The following is a 13,758-nucleotide window of genomic DNA, read 5'->3' on the forward strand; positions in this document are numbered from 1 at the left end:
AGAGAGCCCCTATTGGCCACTAGGGACTGCACATAACCAGAGGTTTGACTCCATTCTTTAAAGCCCTCTCCCTGCAAATGTATTGTAGCTACAATGGCCAGTGCAATTTAACAAGCAGTATCATCAAATGACTTTGTTATCTTGTTATTACTGTATGCACAAATGCTGGTGCATAAAATAAATAAATAAATAAATAAAATATAAATAAACTGCCTGTCTCTTCCTCTCCTCTTTCTTGAATCAGAAGCAACTTTCAAAATGTCAGGAGAAAAGAAGAGACTAAACAATGCTTTTGGCAGCTTTGTCTTCTTACTGGACAGTTCTGAATTGTACATTGCCATCTTATCCTTTCATTATTGGTAGCAGAGCAGTAACTGTACTAACACCACCCTGCTGCTATTCTGTGCCTGATATTTAAATCCCTTTGATCTGACTAATTTTTTTAAGACAGTAAGTAAAATACATGTCAGATAAATATTACATTCATCCCCTTCATTGTTCAGACCTAACTCAGGTGATGACAATGTGAAGCTGTGCACTTGCCTATCTATACACAAAGATTGAGATGGTCAGTAGTAAATTTAATCCACAAACAGATCGTAAAAGATATCCAAGTTGAAGTGATTAACAGGTTCCCTATGAGAAGAAAATAGACCATATAGTTTTTAAAATTGCTAATCTTACAACAAAATGTATTCTACAGAAAAAAAGATATGCTCTGCACATCTACAAAGGGTATACATTCTGCATATCTACAGATTACAAAAAAAACAAAACCTGTTAGAATACATGACCCATTTTATGCATTCAGCATCCATTATATTCTGATATTTGGTAACTGAAAGTTTTAATTCATTTTTGTAAAGAATAAATCAATGTTGAGTGGCCAATTTGCTATTACTTATGCTATGCCAGTAACAAATCCTCCAGCAGGGTGAAAACTCCCTCTAAAAGTTGACTGGAAAGCCTCAGCAGATCTGTTTGCTACTCTGTAGCACCACAGAATTTCGAAAAATAAAGACCATGCCCTTCCTAAACATATGCAACCTAGAATACTCAAGGTGCTGACTGAGGAGATATCTGAGCCACTAGTGATTATCTTTGAAAAAAGTCATGGAAGATGGGAGAGATTCCAGAAGACTGGAAAAAGGCAAATATAGTGTCAATCTATAAAAAGGGAAATAAGGACAACCCAGGGAATTACAAACGAGTCAGCTTAACTTCTGTACCCTGAAAGATAATGGAGCAAATAATTAAGCAATCACTTTGCAAACATCTAGAAGATAATAAGGTGATAAGTAACAGTCAGCATTGATTTGTCAAGAACCATTCGTGTCAAACCAACCTGATAGCTTTCTTTGACTGGGTAACAAGCCTTGTGGATAGGGGAAAAGCGGTAGATGTGTTAGGGAAATGCAAACTAGAGAAATGCAACTTAGATAGAGATACTATAAGGTAGGTGCATAACTGGTTGGAAAACCCTTCCCAGAGAATAAACATCAGTGATTCACAGTAATGCTGGAAGGGCATAATGAGTGGGCTCCCACACAGAGCAGTTCTTGGTCCGGTTCTGTTCAATACCTTCATCGATGATTTAGAAATTGGCATAGAGAGCACACTTATAAGGTTTGCAGACGATACCAAACTGGGAGAGGTTGCAAGTGTTTTGGAAGATAATTTTGAATTTTAATCCTATCTGGACAAACTGGAGAAATGGTCTGAAATAAATAGGATGAAATTCAATAAAGACAAATGCAAAGTACTCCACTTAGGAAGGAACAATCAGTTGCACACATACAAAATGGGATGCCTAGGAAAGAGTACTGCGGAAAGGGATCTGCAGGTAGTGGACCACAAACTAAATATAAATAAACAGTGTAACACTGTTGCAAAAAAAGCAATCATTCTGGGATGTATTAGTAGGAGTGTTGTAAGCAAGACACGAGAAGTAATTCTTCCACGCTACTCTGTGTTGATTAGGCCTTAGCTGAGGTATTGTGTCCTTTTCTGGGCACTATATTTCAGGAAAGATGTGGACAAATTGAAGAAGAGCAACCGAAATGATAAAAGGTCTAGAAAACATGACCTATGAAGGAAGATTTAAGAAATTGTGTTTGCTTAGTTTGGAAAAGAGAAGACTGAGAGGGTACATGATAACCGTTTTCAGGTACATAAAAGGTTGTTAGAAGAAGGAGGGAAAAAAATTATTCTTCACCTCTGAAGATAGGACAAGAAGCAATGGGCTTAAATTGCAGCAAGGGAGATTTAGGCTGGACATTAGGAAAAACTTCCTCATTGTCAGAGTCGTTAAGCACTGGCATAAATTGCCTAGGGAGGTTGTGGAATCTCCATCACTGGAGTTTTTAAGAGCAGGTTAGACAAACACTAGTCAGGGATGGTCTAGATCAGGGTGGGCAAACTACATCCTGTGGGTTGCATCCAGCCTGCCAGCCGTTTTAATCCCGTCCTGGAGCTCCCTCTGGGGAGCGGAGTTTGGGGCTTGCCCGTTCTGCCATTCCAGACAGGGAGCAGGGTCGGGAGCCACTCTACGCGGCTCCTGGATGTAGCGGCATGGACTCTCTCCAGTGCTCCAGCCAGTGAGCAGGATTGGGGGCCGCTCCACACGGCTCCCGGAAGCAGCAGCATGTTCCTCCTCCGCTCCTACACATAGCGGCAGCCAGGGGGCTTCACTCTTGCACTCTGACCCCGCCCCAAGCACCGCCCCGCAGCACCTATTGGCCAGGAACTATGGCCAATGGGAGCTGCAGGGGCAGTGCCTGTGGACAGGGCAGCATGCAGAGCCGCCTGGTCGTGTCTCCATGTAGGAGCCGGGGAAGGGACATGCCGCTGATTCCAGAAGCCACTTAAGATAAGCACTGCCTGGAGCCTGCATCCTTGAGCCTCCTCCCACACCCCAACCTCCCTGCCCCGGCCCTGATCCTCCTCCCGCCCTCCAATCCCCTCAATTCCAGCCCGGAGTACCCTCCTGCACCACAAACCCCTCATCCGCAGCCCCACCCCAGAGCCCGCACAAGCAAGCTTAGGAAAAATTAGATAAAAAAATGTGTGCTGCTTTCTTCTTTTTTTGTGCTATGGACTTGCCAAAATGAGAACCTAATATTGAATATTCAACAATGAATACTAAATGCTTAATTAATGGCCCCTAGTTTGTTTACTCTACTATAATAATGACCCAACAAGAAAGAAAAGTTAGAAGAGGCTGCTTTTCCCATAATATTTAAATTTACTGCCCAAATGCAGTTTCTATTCTTCCAATAAAAGTCCTTCCGTTCAGTACCGTATTTTAAAAAGCATTTTCTTTAGGAGATAAACACAGAAAAATAATATGTGAGCAAAGGAGGAATAACATATATGCCTAATTTTCACTCTCACACAGATAAAATCCCCATTATAGTCAACAGGACTTTTACTTGCATTAGGACTTCAGGGCCAGGCTTTATGAGTCACATTCTAAATGGTATGCAATGCCTCAAAGTGAGGCTGTCTATTCCCATGACATGAGATTAGAGGAGGGGCTCTGCACCGCACAGGATCAGTCCCTAAATTTGGGAAACCATGCTCTAGCAGCCCACTTAAAAAACCTTAAAGGTCAGATTCTCAGCTTTAACCACACCTGCTTTGCAATGCTGAGCAGAGCTAATGTAAAACAGGTGGAAAGCTGCCCTAGGGCGATAGGCCAAGGATTCCCCAACAAAAGATGTCATAGCCAGTGCTACATAGTTTTCTCTTCACCCACCTTCATGTAGGTAGTACAATGGACCATAAAAAAACTCCTATCTTGATCCCTGTTGGATCCAGCCCTCATTATTGAGGGGAAAAAGCTTGAAAATATGACCATCATTACAGGATAAAAAACCAGAGAAGAAATAAAGAGCCTCAAATTTATTGTTTATTAAATCTCAGGATTCTGGGAAGCCTGACCTGTGATTTTTGAACACTTGTGGTTGGAAATACTGTACCGGGGGCTGAAATGGACTCCCAACTGTCCCAGGATCAGAAGAGCAGAAAACTTTCAGAAGGCTTGTCTTGATTGCAAAGTTATTTAGACAGGTTTCAGAGAGGTAGCTGAGTTAGTCTGTATCAGCAAAAACAACAAGGAGTCCTTGTGACACCACAGAGACTAACACATTTATTTGGGCATAAGCTTTCGTGGGCTAAAACTCCTTCATTAGATGCATGGAGTGGAAAATACAGTAGGGAGGTATTAATACACAGCATATAAAAAGGTGGGAGTTGCCTTACCACTGACCCCACACTTGGCAAGGCAACTCCCATCTTTTCATATGTTGTGTATTTATACCTCCCTACTGTATTTTCCACTCTATGCATCTGATGAAGGAGTTTTAGCCCACGAAAGCGTATGCCCAAATAAATGTGTTAGTCTCTAAGGTGCCACAAGGACTCCAAGTTATTCTGAGTTATAAGTCAAGTATTGTCCCTAACTCAAGTCCTGTCCACACACAAAAACTCAAGTATAGTGGTAGTGGTACTTTTAACTCAAGGTACCTGGCCTGTCAGGGAGTATAGGCTGAAGCTTGAGTTAGTCACTGACAAGTAGTGCTAACAAGACCAATCTGCAGCATGGACACAGGCTAGCTCTACTGGAAGGTCACTGATCATCATGATGTTCCTATTATGCCTCTGGTGTTTAGGACACTGATGAAGCTCCTCCACTCCTGTCTGTTTCTGGCAAGTCTTTCAATGGTTCCCCAGCTGTGCCCCAGGTTTTTCAGCTCAGCTTCCACAGCTCTTCGCCATGTTATTTTCGGGCGGCCTCATTTTCGCTTGCCTTCAGATGTCCATCTTATTGCTATTCTGGTGATGGAATCAGTTTGCATCCGAAGCACATGACCGATCCATCTCCAATGCCTCCTGGCAATGATGGTGCTCAGATCCTCTTGGCTGCACTGTGCCAATAGATCTTGGTTTGAGATTGTTCTGGGCTAAAAGATATGGAGGAATTTTCTGAGGCAGGTTGTATGGAATGAAGACAGTTTGGACACGTCATACTTTCTCATCCCCCAGCATTCTGCACTATAAACGGGACAGGGTTGTTAGCCCTGTGCCTAACCCACAACCTGGAGGACCAGGGTGTCTGTTTTGTCTGGCCCCTCCCCTGCAGGCCAATCTGTCATGGTTGAACTTACCAGGAGCAACAAGCTCCACCAACACTGACTCTGGGAATCGTTAGAGCACACAAGCTGTCCCGCCAAGGGAGAGGATGCCAGAGGGCCACTGACGCCTTCCCAAAATTCCCCTCACATGCCCAGAAAGGACAGACAAGTTCTCTTACAATTTACTGGGAAACAAATAATAGGGCAGCTCAGTTTATTGCAGCACAAAGAACTATGAGATATGTCCCCAAAGTCTTAGTGCTACACATAAATGAGCATAGCACTAGTGTGGACACAGCAGCTTGAGTGCTACTTTGTAGTGTGGCTGCTCTCACTCAAGCTAGGCTAACCCAAGAAGAGTAACTTGGGTGGAAATAACTCATTGCAGTACATACACTTAGAAATAGCTTTACTTCCCTCATCTCCTCAGCTGCACTGATTTTACGTTCAATGCAGCTAAGAATCTGGCTCTAAGTTTGTAAACAAGTTAGTTTTGACCCAATGAGGTTACAATTTCAGTGGTTTGAAAAATAATAAACCTTAGATGTGTACTGCTTACATACTCTGTATCCTGTCCATCTGTTGTGCAGTTATTGCATGCAGCATTTTGATTTTATTTATACACATTTGCTTGTGAGAGAATGGCTCTGCTAAACTGGAGAAAGTGTTGTATTTATTAAGCCTGTATAGAAAAGGGAGACAAAAACAAACAAAAGTATCCCTGAAGAGCAAGAAATATTCGCGCACCAACCAATGTCCAACTAGTAATTGCAAAGGAACACAAAGCCAGAATGCCTTCTGCAGAAAGCCAAGATTTATAACCATTATTCATTTCCATGACTGCTATCTCTACTCTCCCTTAGCTGTCTAGTCCATATCGAAATAGTACCATTCTTGAAAATGATTATATGTTCAAATTTTAAATTGATTTGCTTGACAGATTTTAGAATGGGATGATAAAACAGGTTTGTGTAAGATAAGTGGTCACCAACCGGTCGATTGTGATTGACTGGTTGATCCTAGAGGATCTCTGAGTCAATCACAATCTCCGGTGGCGCAGCGGGGCTCCCTGTCTGCCCCGGCCCCACGCTGCTCCCAGAAAGGGCCAGAATGCCCCGCGACCCTGGGGATGGGGGGAAGGGGTCTCCCTCCACGCACTGCTCCTGCCTGCAAGTACCCCCCCTGCAGATTTCATTGGACGGGAACAGGGAACTGTGGCCAATGGAAGCTGTCGGGGTGATGCCTGCAGAGAGGGCCAGTGCACAGAGTCAAGGGCCACCTGCCCCCTTCCCCCTCCGCAGAAGCACACTGGCCCCTTCTGAGAGCAGCGCGGGGACGGGGTAGGCAGGGAGCCTGCCTTAACAGCAGCCACACTGCGCTGCCGACCAGGAGCCGCCTGAGGTAAGTCCTGCCCGGCAGGAGGCCGCACCCCAACCCCCAGCACTGTGCCCCTTCTCAGAGCCAGCACCCCAAACTCCCTCTTGTGTCCTGAACCCCCTCCTGCACCCCTGTAAGATGTTGCCTGTAGGAGCCAGCTGAGGTCACTCAATTAGGGTGAACTGCAAAAAGAACAGGGCAGACAAACTCCAAATGCTGGTGAATTTTCCAATACTTAGATTTACAAAGCCAGCACAAAACAGCTTTTATATTACCTCACTGGTTACTCAGAAATCCAAAGAATGCAGTTCCCTTAAAGTGTCCAGCCTCAGGCCTCCATCCAGGCACACGTCAGATATGATGATGATTACTGAAAATCTTTATCTCATCATATAAAAGAAAAGGTACTTCCAATCCCAAAGGATCAGCCACACACCCAGATTCAATTACAACTTAGATCTTAGCCAAAATACAAACTTATAGTCAATTCTTGTTAACTAAACTAAAATGTATTACAAAAGAAAAAAGAGATAGAGTGTTGGTTAAAAGATCAATATACATACAGACTTGAATTCAATTCTTGAGGTTCAGATACATAGCAGAGATGAGTTTGTAGTTGCCAAAAGTCTTTTTAAAAATAGTCCATAGGTTACAGTCCAATGTCCATATTCAGGGTGACTCCAGTCAGTGAGTGGGGATCTCAATTCTTATGGCTTAGGGTTTTCCCCTTCTTGAAACCCAGAGCAGATCTGAGATGAAGAAGGATCATGTCCCAGTGTTTTTACACATTTCCAGCAGCCTTTTGGCCTGAGAAAACAATAGGCTTAACTTTCCTTCTCCCAAACATCATGGCAATTAACATAGGGTAATTTGTCCATTAAACAGTTCAGATACAGGTTACTACAACCTTCAAAGAGACATATAGACAATAATACTATTTTACTCAAACATCTTTCTAAACGTTAATACTCCTTTCTTGATCTTTGAATCAAAGCCATAGTAATAGACAAGACTTGTTTTCTTACATCACAAGACCTGAGCATACAGCTACCCTTAAGAACGTAAGAATGGCCATACTGGGTCAGACCAAAGGTCCATCCAGCCCAGTATCCCGTCTCCCGACAGTGGCCAATGCCAGGTGACCCAGAGGGAGTGAACCTAATAAGGCAATGATCAAGTGATCTCTCTCCTGCCATCCATCTCCATCCTCTGACAAATAGAGGTTAGGACACCATTCCTTATCCATCCTGGCTAATAGCCATTAATGGACTTAACCTCCATGAATTTATCTAATTCTCCTTTAAACCCTGTTATAGTCCTAGCCTTCACAACCGCCTCAGGCAAGCAGTTCCACAGGTTGACTGTGTGCTGTGCGAAGAAGAACTTCCTTTTATTTGTTTTAAACCTGCTGCCTATTAATTTCATTTGGTGGACCCTAGTTCTTAGATTATGGGAACAAGTAAGTAACTTTTAATTATTCACTTCCTCCACACCACTCATGATTTTATATACCACTATCATATCCCCCTTTTAGTTAGTCTCCTCTTTTCCAAGCTGAAAAGTCCTAGCCTCTTTAATCTCTCCTCATATGGGACCTATTCCAAACCCCTAATCATTTTAATTGCCCTTATCTGAAACTTTTCTAATGCCAGTATATTTTTTTTGTGATGAAGAGACCACATCTGTATGCAGTATTCAAGATGTGGGCATACCATGGATTCATATAAGGGCAATGAAATATTCTCCATCTTATTCTCAGCCCCTTTTTTAATGATTCCTAACATCCTGTTTGCTTTTTTGACTGCCGCTGCACACTGCATGGATGTCTTCAGAGAACTATCTACGATGACTCCAAGATCTCTTTCCTGATTAGCTGTAGCTAAATTAGCCCTCCATCATAGTGTTTGTATAGTTGGGGTTATTTTTTCCAATGTGCATTACTTTACATTTATCCACATTAAATTTTATTTGCCATTTTGTTGCCCAATCACTTAGTTTTGTGAGATCTTTTTGAAGTTCTTCACAATCTGCTTTGGTCTTAACTATCTTGAGTAGTTTAGTATCATCTGCAAACTTTGCCACCTCACTGTTTACCCCTTTCTCCAGATCATTTATGAATAAGTTGAATAGGATTGGTCCTAGAACTGGGGGAACACTACTAGTTAGGGGAGGTATAGCTCAGTGGTTTGAGCATTGGTCTGCTAAACTCAGGGTTCTGAGTTCAATCCTTGAGGGAGCCACTTTAGGATCTGGGGTAGGGGTCCCCAACGTGGTGCCCACGGGTGCCATGGCGCCCACCAGGCTGTCTAAGTGCACCCACATACTGGCCGGCAAACAATCATCTGCCAAAATGCTGCCGACAAGCTGCATCATCCAGAGGCGTTACTGCTGAAATGCCGCCGATTTTCCGCAGTATTTCAGCGGCAACGCCTCTGGATGACGCTACTTTTCGGCAGCGACACCTATTGATGTTGCCGCTTGTTGGCGGATGCTTGTCCACTGCCACGGTCCTCCGTGGCTTGTTGTCTGGCGCCCGCCAGACTAAAAAGGTTGGGGACCACTGATCTGGGGGAAAATCAGTACTTGGTCCTGCTAGTGAAGGCAGGGGGCTGGACTCAATGATCTTTCAGGGTCCCTTCCAGTTCTATGAGATAGGTATATCTCCATATATTATTAATACCACTCTCCACTCTGAAAATTTACCATTTAATCCTACTCTTTGTTCCCTCTTTTTTAACCAGTTCTCAATCCATGAAATGATCTTCCCTTTTCTCCCATGACAATTTAATTTACATAAGAGCCTTTGGTGAGGGACCTTGTCAAAGGCTTTCTGAAAATCTAAATACACTATGTCCACTGGATCCCCCTTGTCCACATGTTTGTTGACCCCTTCAAAGAACTCTAATAGATTAGTAAGACATGATTTCCCTTTACAGAAACCATGTTGACTTTTGCCCAACAATTCTATCTCTAACAATGCAGGCATGCATTTTAAAGCTCTATTCAGTTACATGTCTTCCTAACAAGTCTTTAAAGTTCAGGAATGGGTCATGTCAGTCTGTGAGTTAACTAACTCTTTCTGGCCCTGTGTCACCTTTTAATGAGATATTATATTACACTTATAACATCACAACCCCCCTCCCAGAGCCAGCACCCCATATCCCCCTCCTGCACCCCAATCCAGTACAACTGAAAATGCAGAGAATCCCACAACAGGTTATTTCTGTAACAGAATATTTGCTAGTGCCGGTATGTCTACCCAAAGCTAAAAATTACACCTCCAGTTCCAGTGTAGAAAGAGTATGTTTCAGTGCCATCTAATTAACATCAAAGTAATTTGCTTCAGTGCAAGCATCAGAAACAAATATTCTGTTCCTTTCTTAGAAATTATGTTTAAACCCATGTAACACAGTCGTTTCCAGATAAGACCTGTTGAGGGATTCTCTGCTTTTTGTTTTGTTTTGTTTTACATCTTGATTGAGAGATTATTTTGGACACCACTTCCCCATTTGCTAATGACCACAGCATTAGCATGCTAAAAATAGATGAGTAGCAATGTGAGCAGGGGGATGGGCTAGCTACCCTGAGTGTGATTCCATCTGAAATGCTAGGTATGTCCTCAGGCAGGTAGACTATCTGCCACTCGCACTGGCATAATTATGCTACATTTTTAGTCCTGGGAAGGGGGACAGCCAAATTTTTTTTTGCTTGGGGCAGCAAAAAACCTAGAGCCGGCCCTGCCGGGTTCCTCCAGCCGCCGGAGCCCTGGGCCCTTTAATTTGACCCTGAGGGCTCCCAGCCACCTCTTTAACTGGGAGCCCCTGGTTGATTTGAAATAAAGTATCACCTCCCCACCCCCAACCTTCCTTTTTGGCCCACAGCTGTTTTGGTGGGGCAGCGCTGGGGAAGGAGGGTTTGTTTCCGCAGGGCTGGGTGGCCCTGGGGTGGGCTGTTTCCTCGGACTGGGAGGTTTCGGCCCTCAGCTGTTTTCTTTGGAGGAATGTGGCCCTCGCCGCTTTACGAGTTGTGCGGGCCTGACATAGAGGGTATTTACAAGCCAACACAATACAGAGCAGCCCCGAGGCAATAGGAAACATTGTCAATTCTCCCCTTCTTTTCATAAAGATGAGTTAATATAACATTAGCACGTCTAGCGTCTGCCCCTCACCACCTCAAGAAGTATGTGATAGGTAACAGTAAATGAACAAGCATCTGCCAATCTTATTCCTCCATAAAGCTCTTAAGAAAACTAACTATACTTCAGTTGTACTCTTTGCTGCCAACTGTTATCAGCAATGGGTTAATTTGTTACTTGAAACAAGGCTAGTGAGTAACTGACTGCACTGAAGAATGGACTGGTATTTGTGCTTATTGCGGGGATCATAGCATAACATGTTCAATGACCATGTTTTTTTCCAATCTGATAGTGATGAAATGCATATATATCCCAAGATTTATGACTACTAATTGTCATACACTACTTTTAAAGAACGCAAACACATAATTCATTCTAGTCAAACTCTGTACCCAAGGATTACATTTTTTTTAAATAAAAGAAATACCCAAGAAATCTTAAATACATCCCAACTTCATATAAAAGATTTTATAGTTCTGTTTCAGGTCATAATGATATGTAGGTCACAGAGCTAGATAGAGACTCTCAAATATGAATCTAGACCACAATGTTTTCCTTAATTGTAGGGACTGATGGGTTAGGAAAGACACCTGTAAATCAAAAGCTAATCATGAAATGGAACTACCTTTCAGAAACGGTTTTAAATGGCATGCATTCTTTCACATTTCAGGAAGCCTGATCTGTAGCTGCTCTCTAACCTTGCAATGTTTTTGGTTAAGTACAGTCCTTATGGAAGGAGTTTGATCATTATACAAGGAATATAACTGCCATCTTATATTATCTTCACCCCCATACAGCAGTACTGTAACAGAAGGAGGATATTCTAAGCTCTCTTCCCTCAAACTTTTCCATGCTCCTACCATGAACAATCCTTTATAAGTGATTCAAATCAGACATGGAAATTATTTCAGTTGGCCAACTGCCAGCCAGGCATATTTCTGCATGACTATTTCTCATTAGTTCTGGATTTCTTCATAGGAAATTATTTTCATTTATATTAACCCAAATCCATTAAATTTACTAAATTATTTAATGAATAATTGGAAACTCCTGATCTTATTCCAGCAAGTGTAAGCGGGTATTTGAGACCGGCTGGCCTTCTGGTGTGTATCCAAGAACAAAAAAGGAACACTTTCACTGGAAAAAAGGTTCTGTTTGGCCTAACAGTAATTTAAATACTGTTTGTGACAGGGACACTCACCTCCTGAGTGCATCCTAGTGGCTAGGTGTAGTACTGCCAGACTTTTCCTGCTCCTGGCACCCCCTGTAGGTTGTTGACCTTGGTTTTCAATGGCTCAGCCCTCCGGCCAAGTCACCCCTTTCAAAGAAGCAAAGTGTTCAACAAACTGTCAGCCCTCAACAGCATCTTGAGCCCCATCTCTAGGCCCTTTAAATCCCACTCTTCACTCAGTCTCTAAACAAGCCTTGTCCCCTTCTTAGGGCTTAGACCACCTTCCCAGTGGCTGGTGGAGGAACCCAGACCCATCCAATATTCTTGTTTATGACACAGAGATTCTATAAACAGCAGCCATGTACTGCTCTCCTTAAGTAGTTGCTGCTGCATTCACTGGGCCTGTTCCCACACGGTCCCTTTCCTTTCACCTGTTACTTTAGGGTTAAGGTTCTCAGGTCCTCCCATTCCCACATCCAGTAAATGCAACCCATCAATTTCCTGTGGCTAGAGTGGAACATCCCTTCTGGTCCCACTCAGGAACTGAACTGCTCAGGCCCTGCATCTTCTTTTAGCTGAGCCTGCTTGTCTCTGATTTGCTGATTCAATGAGGCCTTTCTAATCAGGTTTGGAGGACCCACCTTTGCTGCTTCTTTGTGGGGTGGAGTGTAGCCAGGTACAAACCCATCACACTGGTGTATGTATTTGTCAACTACTTGCCAACTTTGGGTTTGAAAATACAGCTCTTGAGTTATTTATTCAACCTCGAATGCATTTAAACAATTGAAGACAATATTGCAGCATATGCATTTATTTTAATCTATTATTTTCTTATTCAGTTCTGTATTTGTGTGCAGGTTTTTCCTTTCATTTCCAATCAATTCATATAAATCTTTGATTTGATTTAGTCCCTCATTATGTTTGTCTCTGAATTACCTTCTTCTTTACACAGATTGCATTGCATTTTGTTTTCTTTGACTTTCCCTTCCTGGTACTGATGATATTGTTTCTGTTCTGGACACTTGCTACTGCAAACCTGTTATACCAATATAATAAAAACCAGCAGGATCTTATTAAGAGGGATAAGGCAAAGATACCACATTTATTGTAAATATAATAATAAAGCAAAAGACAAAAGTAAACAACGTTGTTTGACTAATTCCTATTACTACTTAATCCTTATACACACACATATATATTTTCATTCACACAATCATTCATTCAGGTTCTGTATAGGTGTTATAGTTACCAGCCTAGAAGTTGCTCATGCCAAGTTACTGGCCAGGTATCTTGGTCATGAGGATGGAGCCGAGTCGTGTCAGATGCACATGATGCTCCTGGAGGTTGGCAGCAGAACCAGAGACTCAAAGTCCTCAGTTTTTGGAGTTCATTCTTATAGGAATTAATTCCTATGTTAGTCTATGGGAACCGTTTCATCCTGCTGTTGCTGGCTCAGTCAGCAGATGGCACATTCCTGGTGGCTCCACACTGTCTAAAGTGGCACATTCCTTCCAGGTGTTTGGGGTGGATCCAGTTTACCCTCCGGGGGTTGTCTGGTGGTCCACTTGACACATTCTTCGGCCGATGGATCCTTTCCAGGCTGGCACCTCCCTAACCATTCACGTACATCAAATATTCATCAACATACATTCCATATCTTAACCATATTTTAATTTACTGTCTCCACCACTTTTGGGGTGTGTGTTAATTCCTATGAGACTTCCGGCCCTGTAATCACAGAGAGCGGGGGTCTGTTGATACATTGTATCAATTACAGCTTAAGGCTAATTAATTACTCTTTTATTATCCCAGGAACAGCGGGACAGCAGCTCCCTTGTGGGATGGGGGCCCTGGTGCCACCCAGCCCAGTCCTGGGGTCACCCCTATAGCTTAAGGCTAGCACAGTGTTTACTTCAAGAACAAAGTCAATTAACTTGTTT

General features: G+C 42.9%; 1 protein-coding gene across 18 annotated transcripts in view; it reads right to left on the bottom strand.

Moving 5' to 3' along the window:
- The window catches only part of PCDH15 (protocadherin related 15), a 790,091-nt gene that overhangs the window by 514,819 nt on the left and 261,514 nt on the right, over window positions 1-13,758 (bottom strand). For 4 of the 18 annotated variants that reach the window (XM_039547278.1, XM_039547277.1, XM_039547273.1 and 1 more), the window contains one exon: window positions 12,755-12,854. The exons of 13 other annotated variants lie outside the window; for them this stretch is intronic. In XM_039547278.1, the coding sequence (XP_039403212.1) occupies window positions 12,755-12,854 (100 nt within the window). Of the gene's footprint in view, window positions 1-11,848; window positions 12,119-12,754; window positions 12,855-13,758 lie in introns of those variants that run through there. One more of the 18 variants, XM_039547287.1, reaches the window with a different exon arrangement.

Source organism: Mauremys reevesii, linkage group 7 (genome assembly GCF_016161935.1).
Source record: "Mauremys reevesii isolate NIE-2019 linkage group 7, ASM1616193v1, whole genome shotgun sequence".
NCBI lineage: Eukaryota > Metazoa > Chordata > Testudines > Geoemydidae > Mauremys > Mauremys reevesii.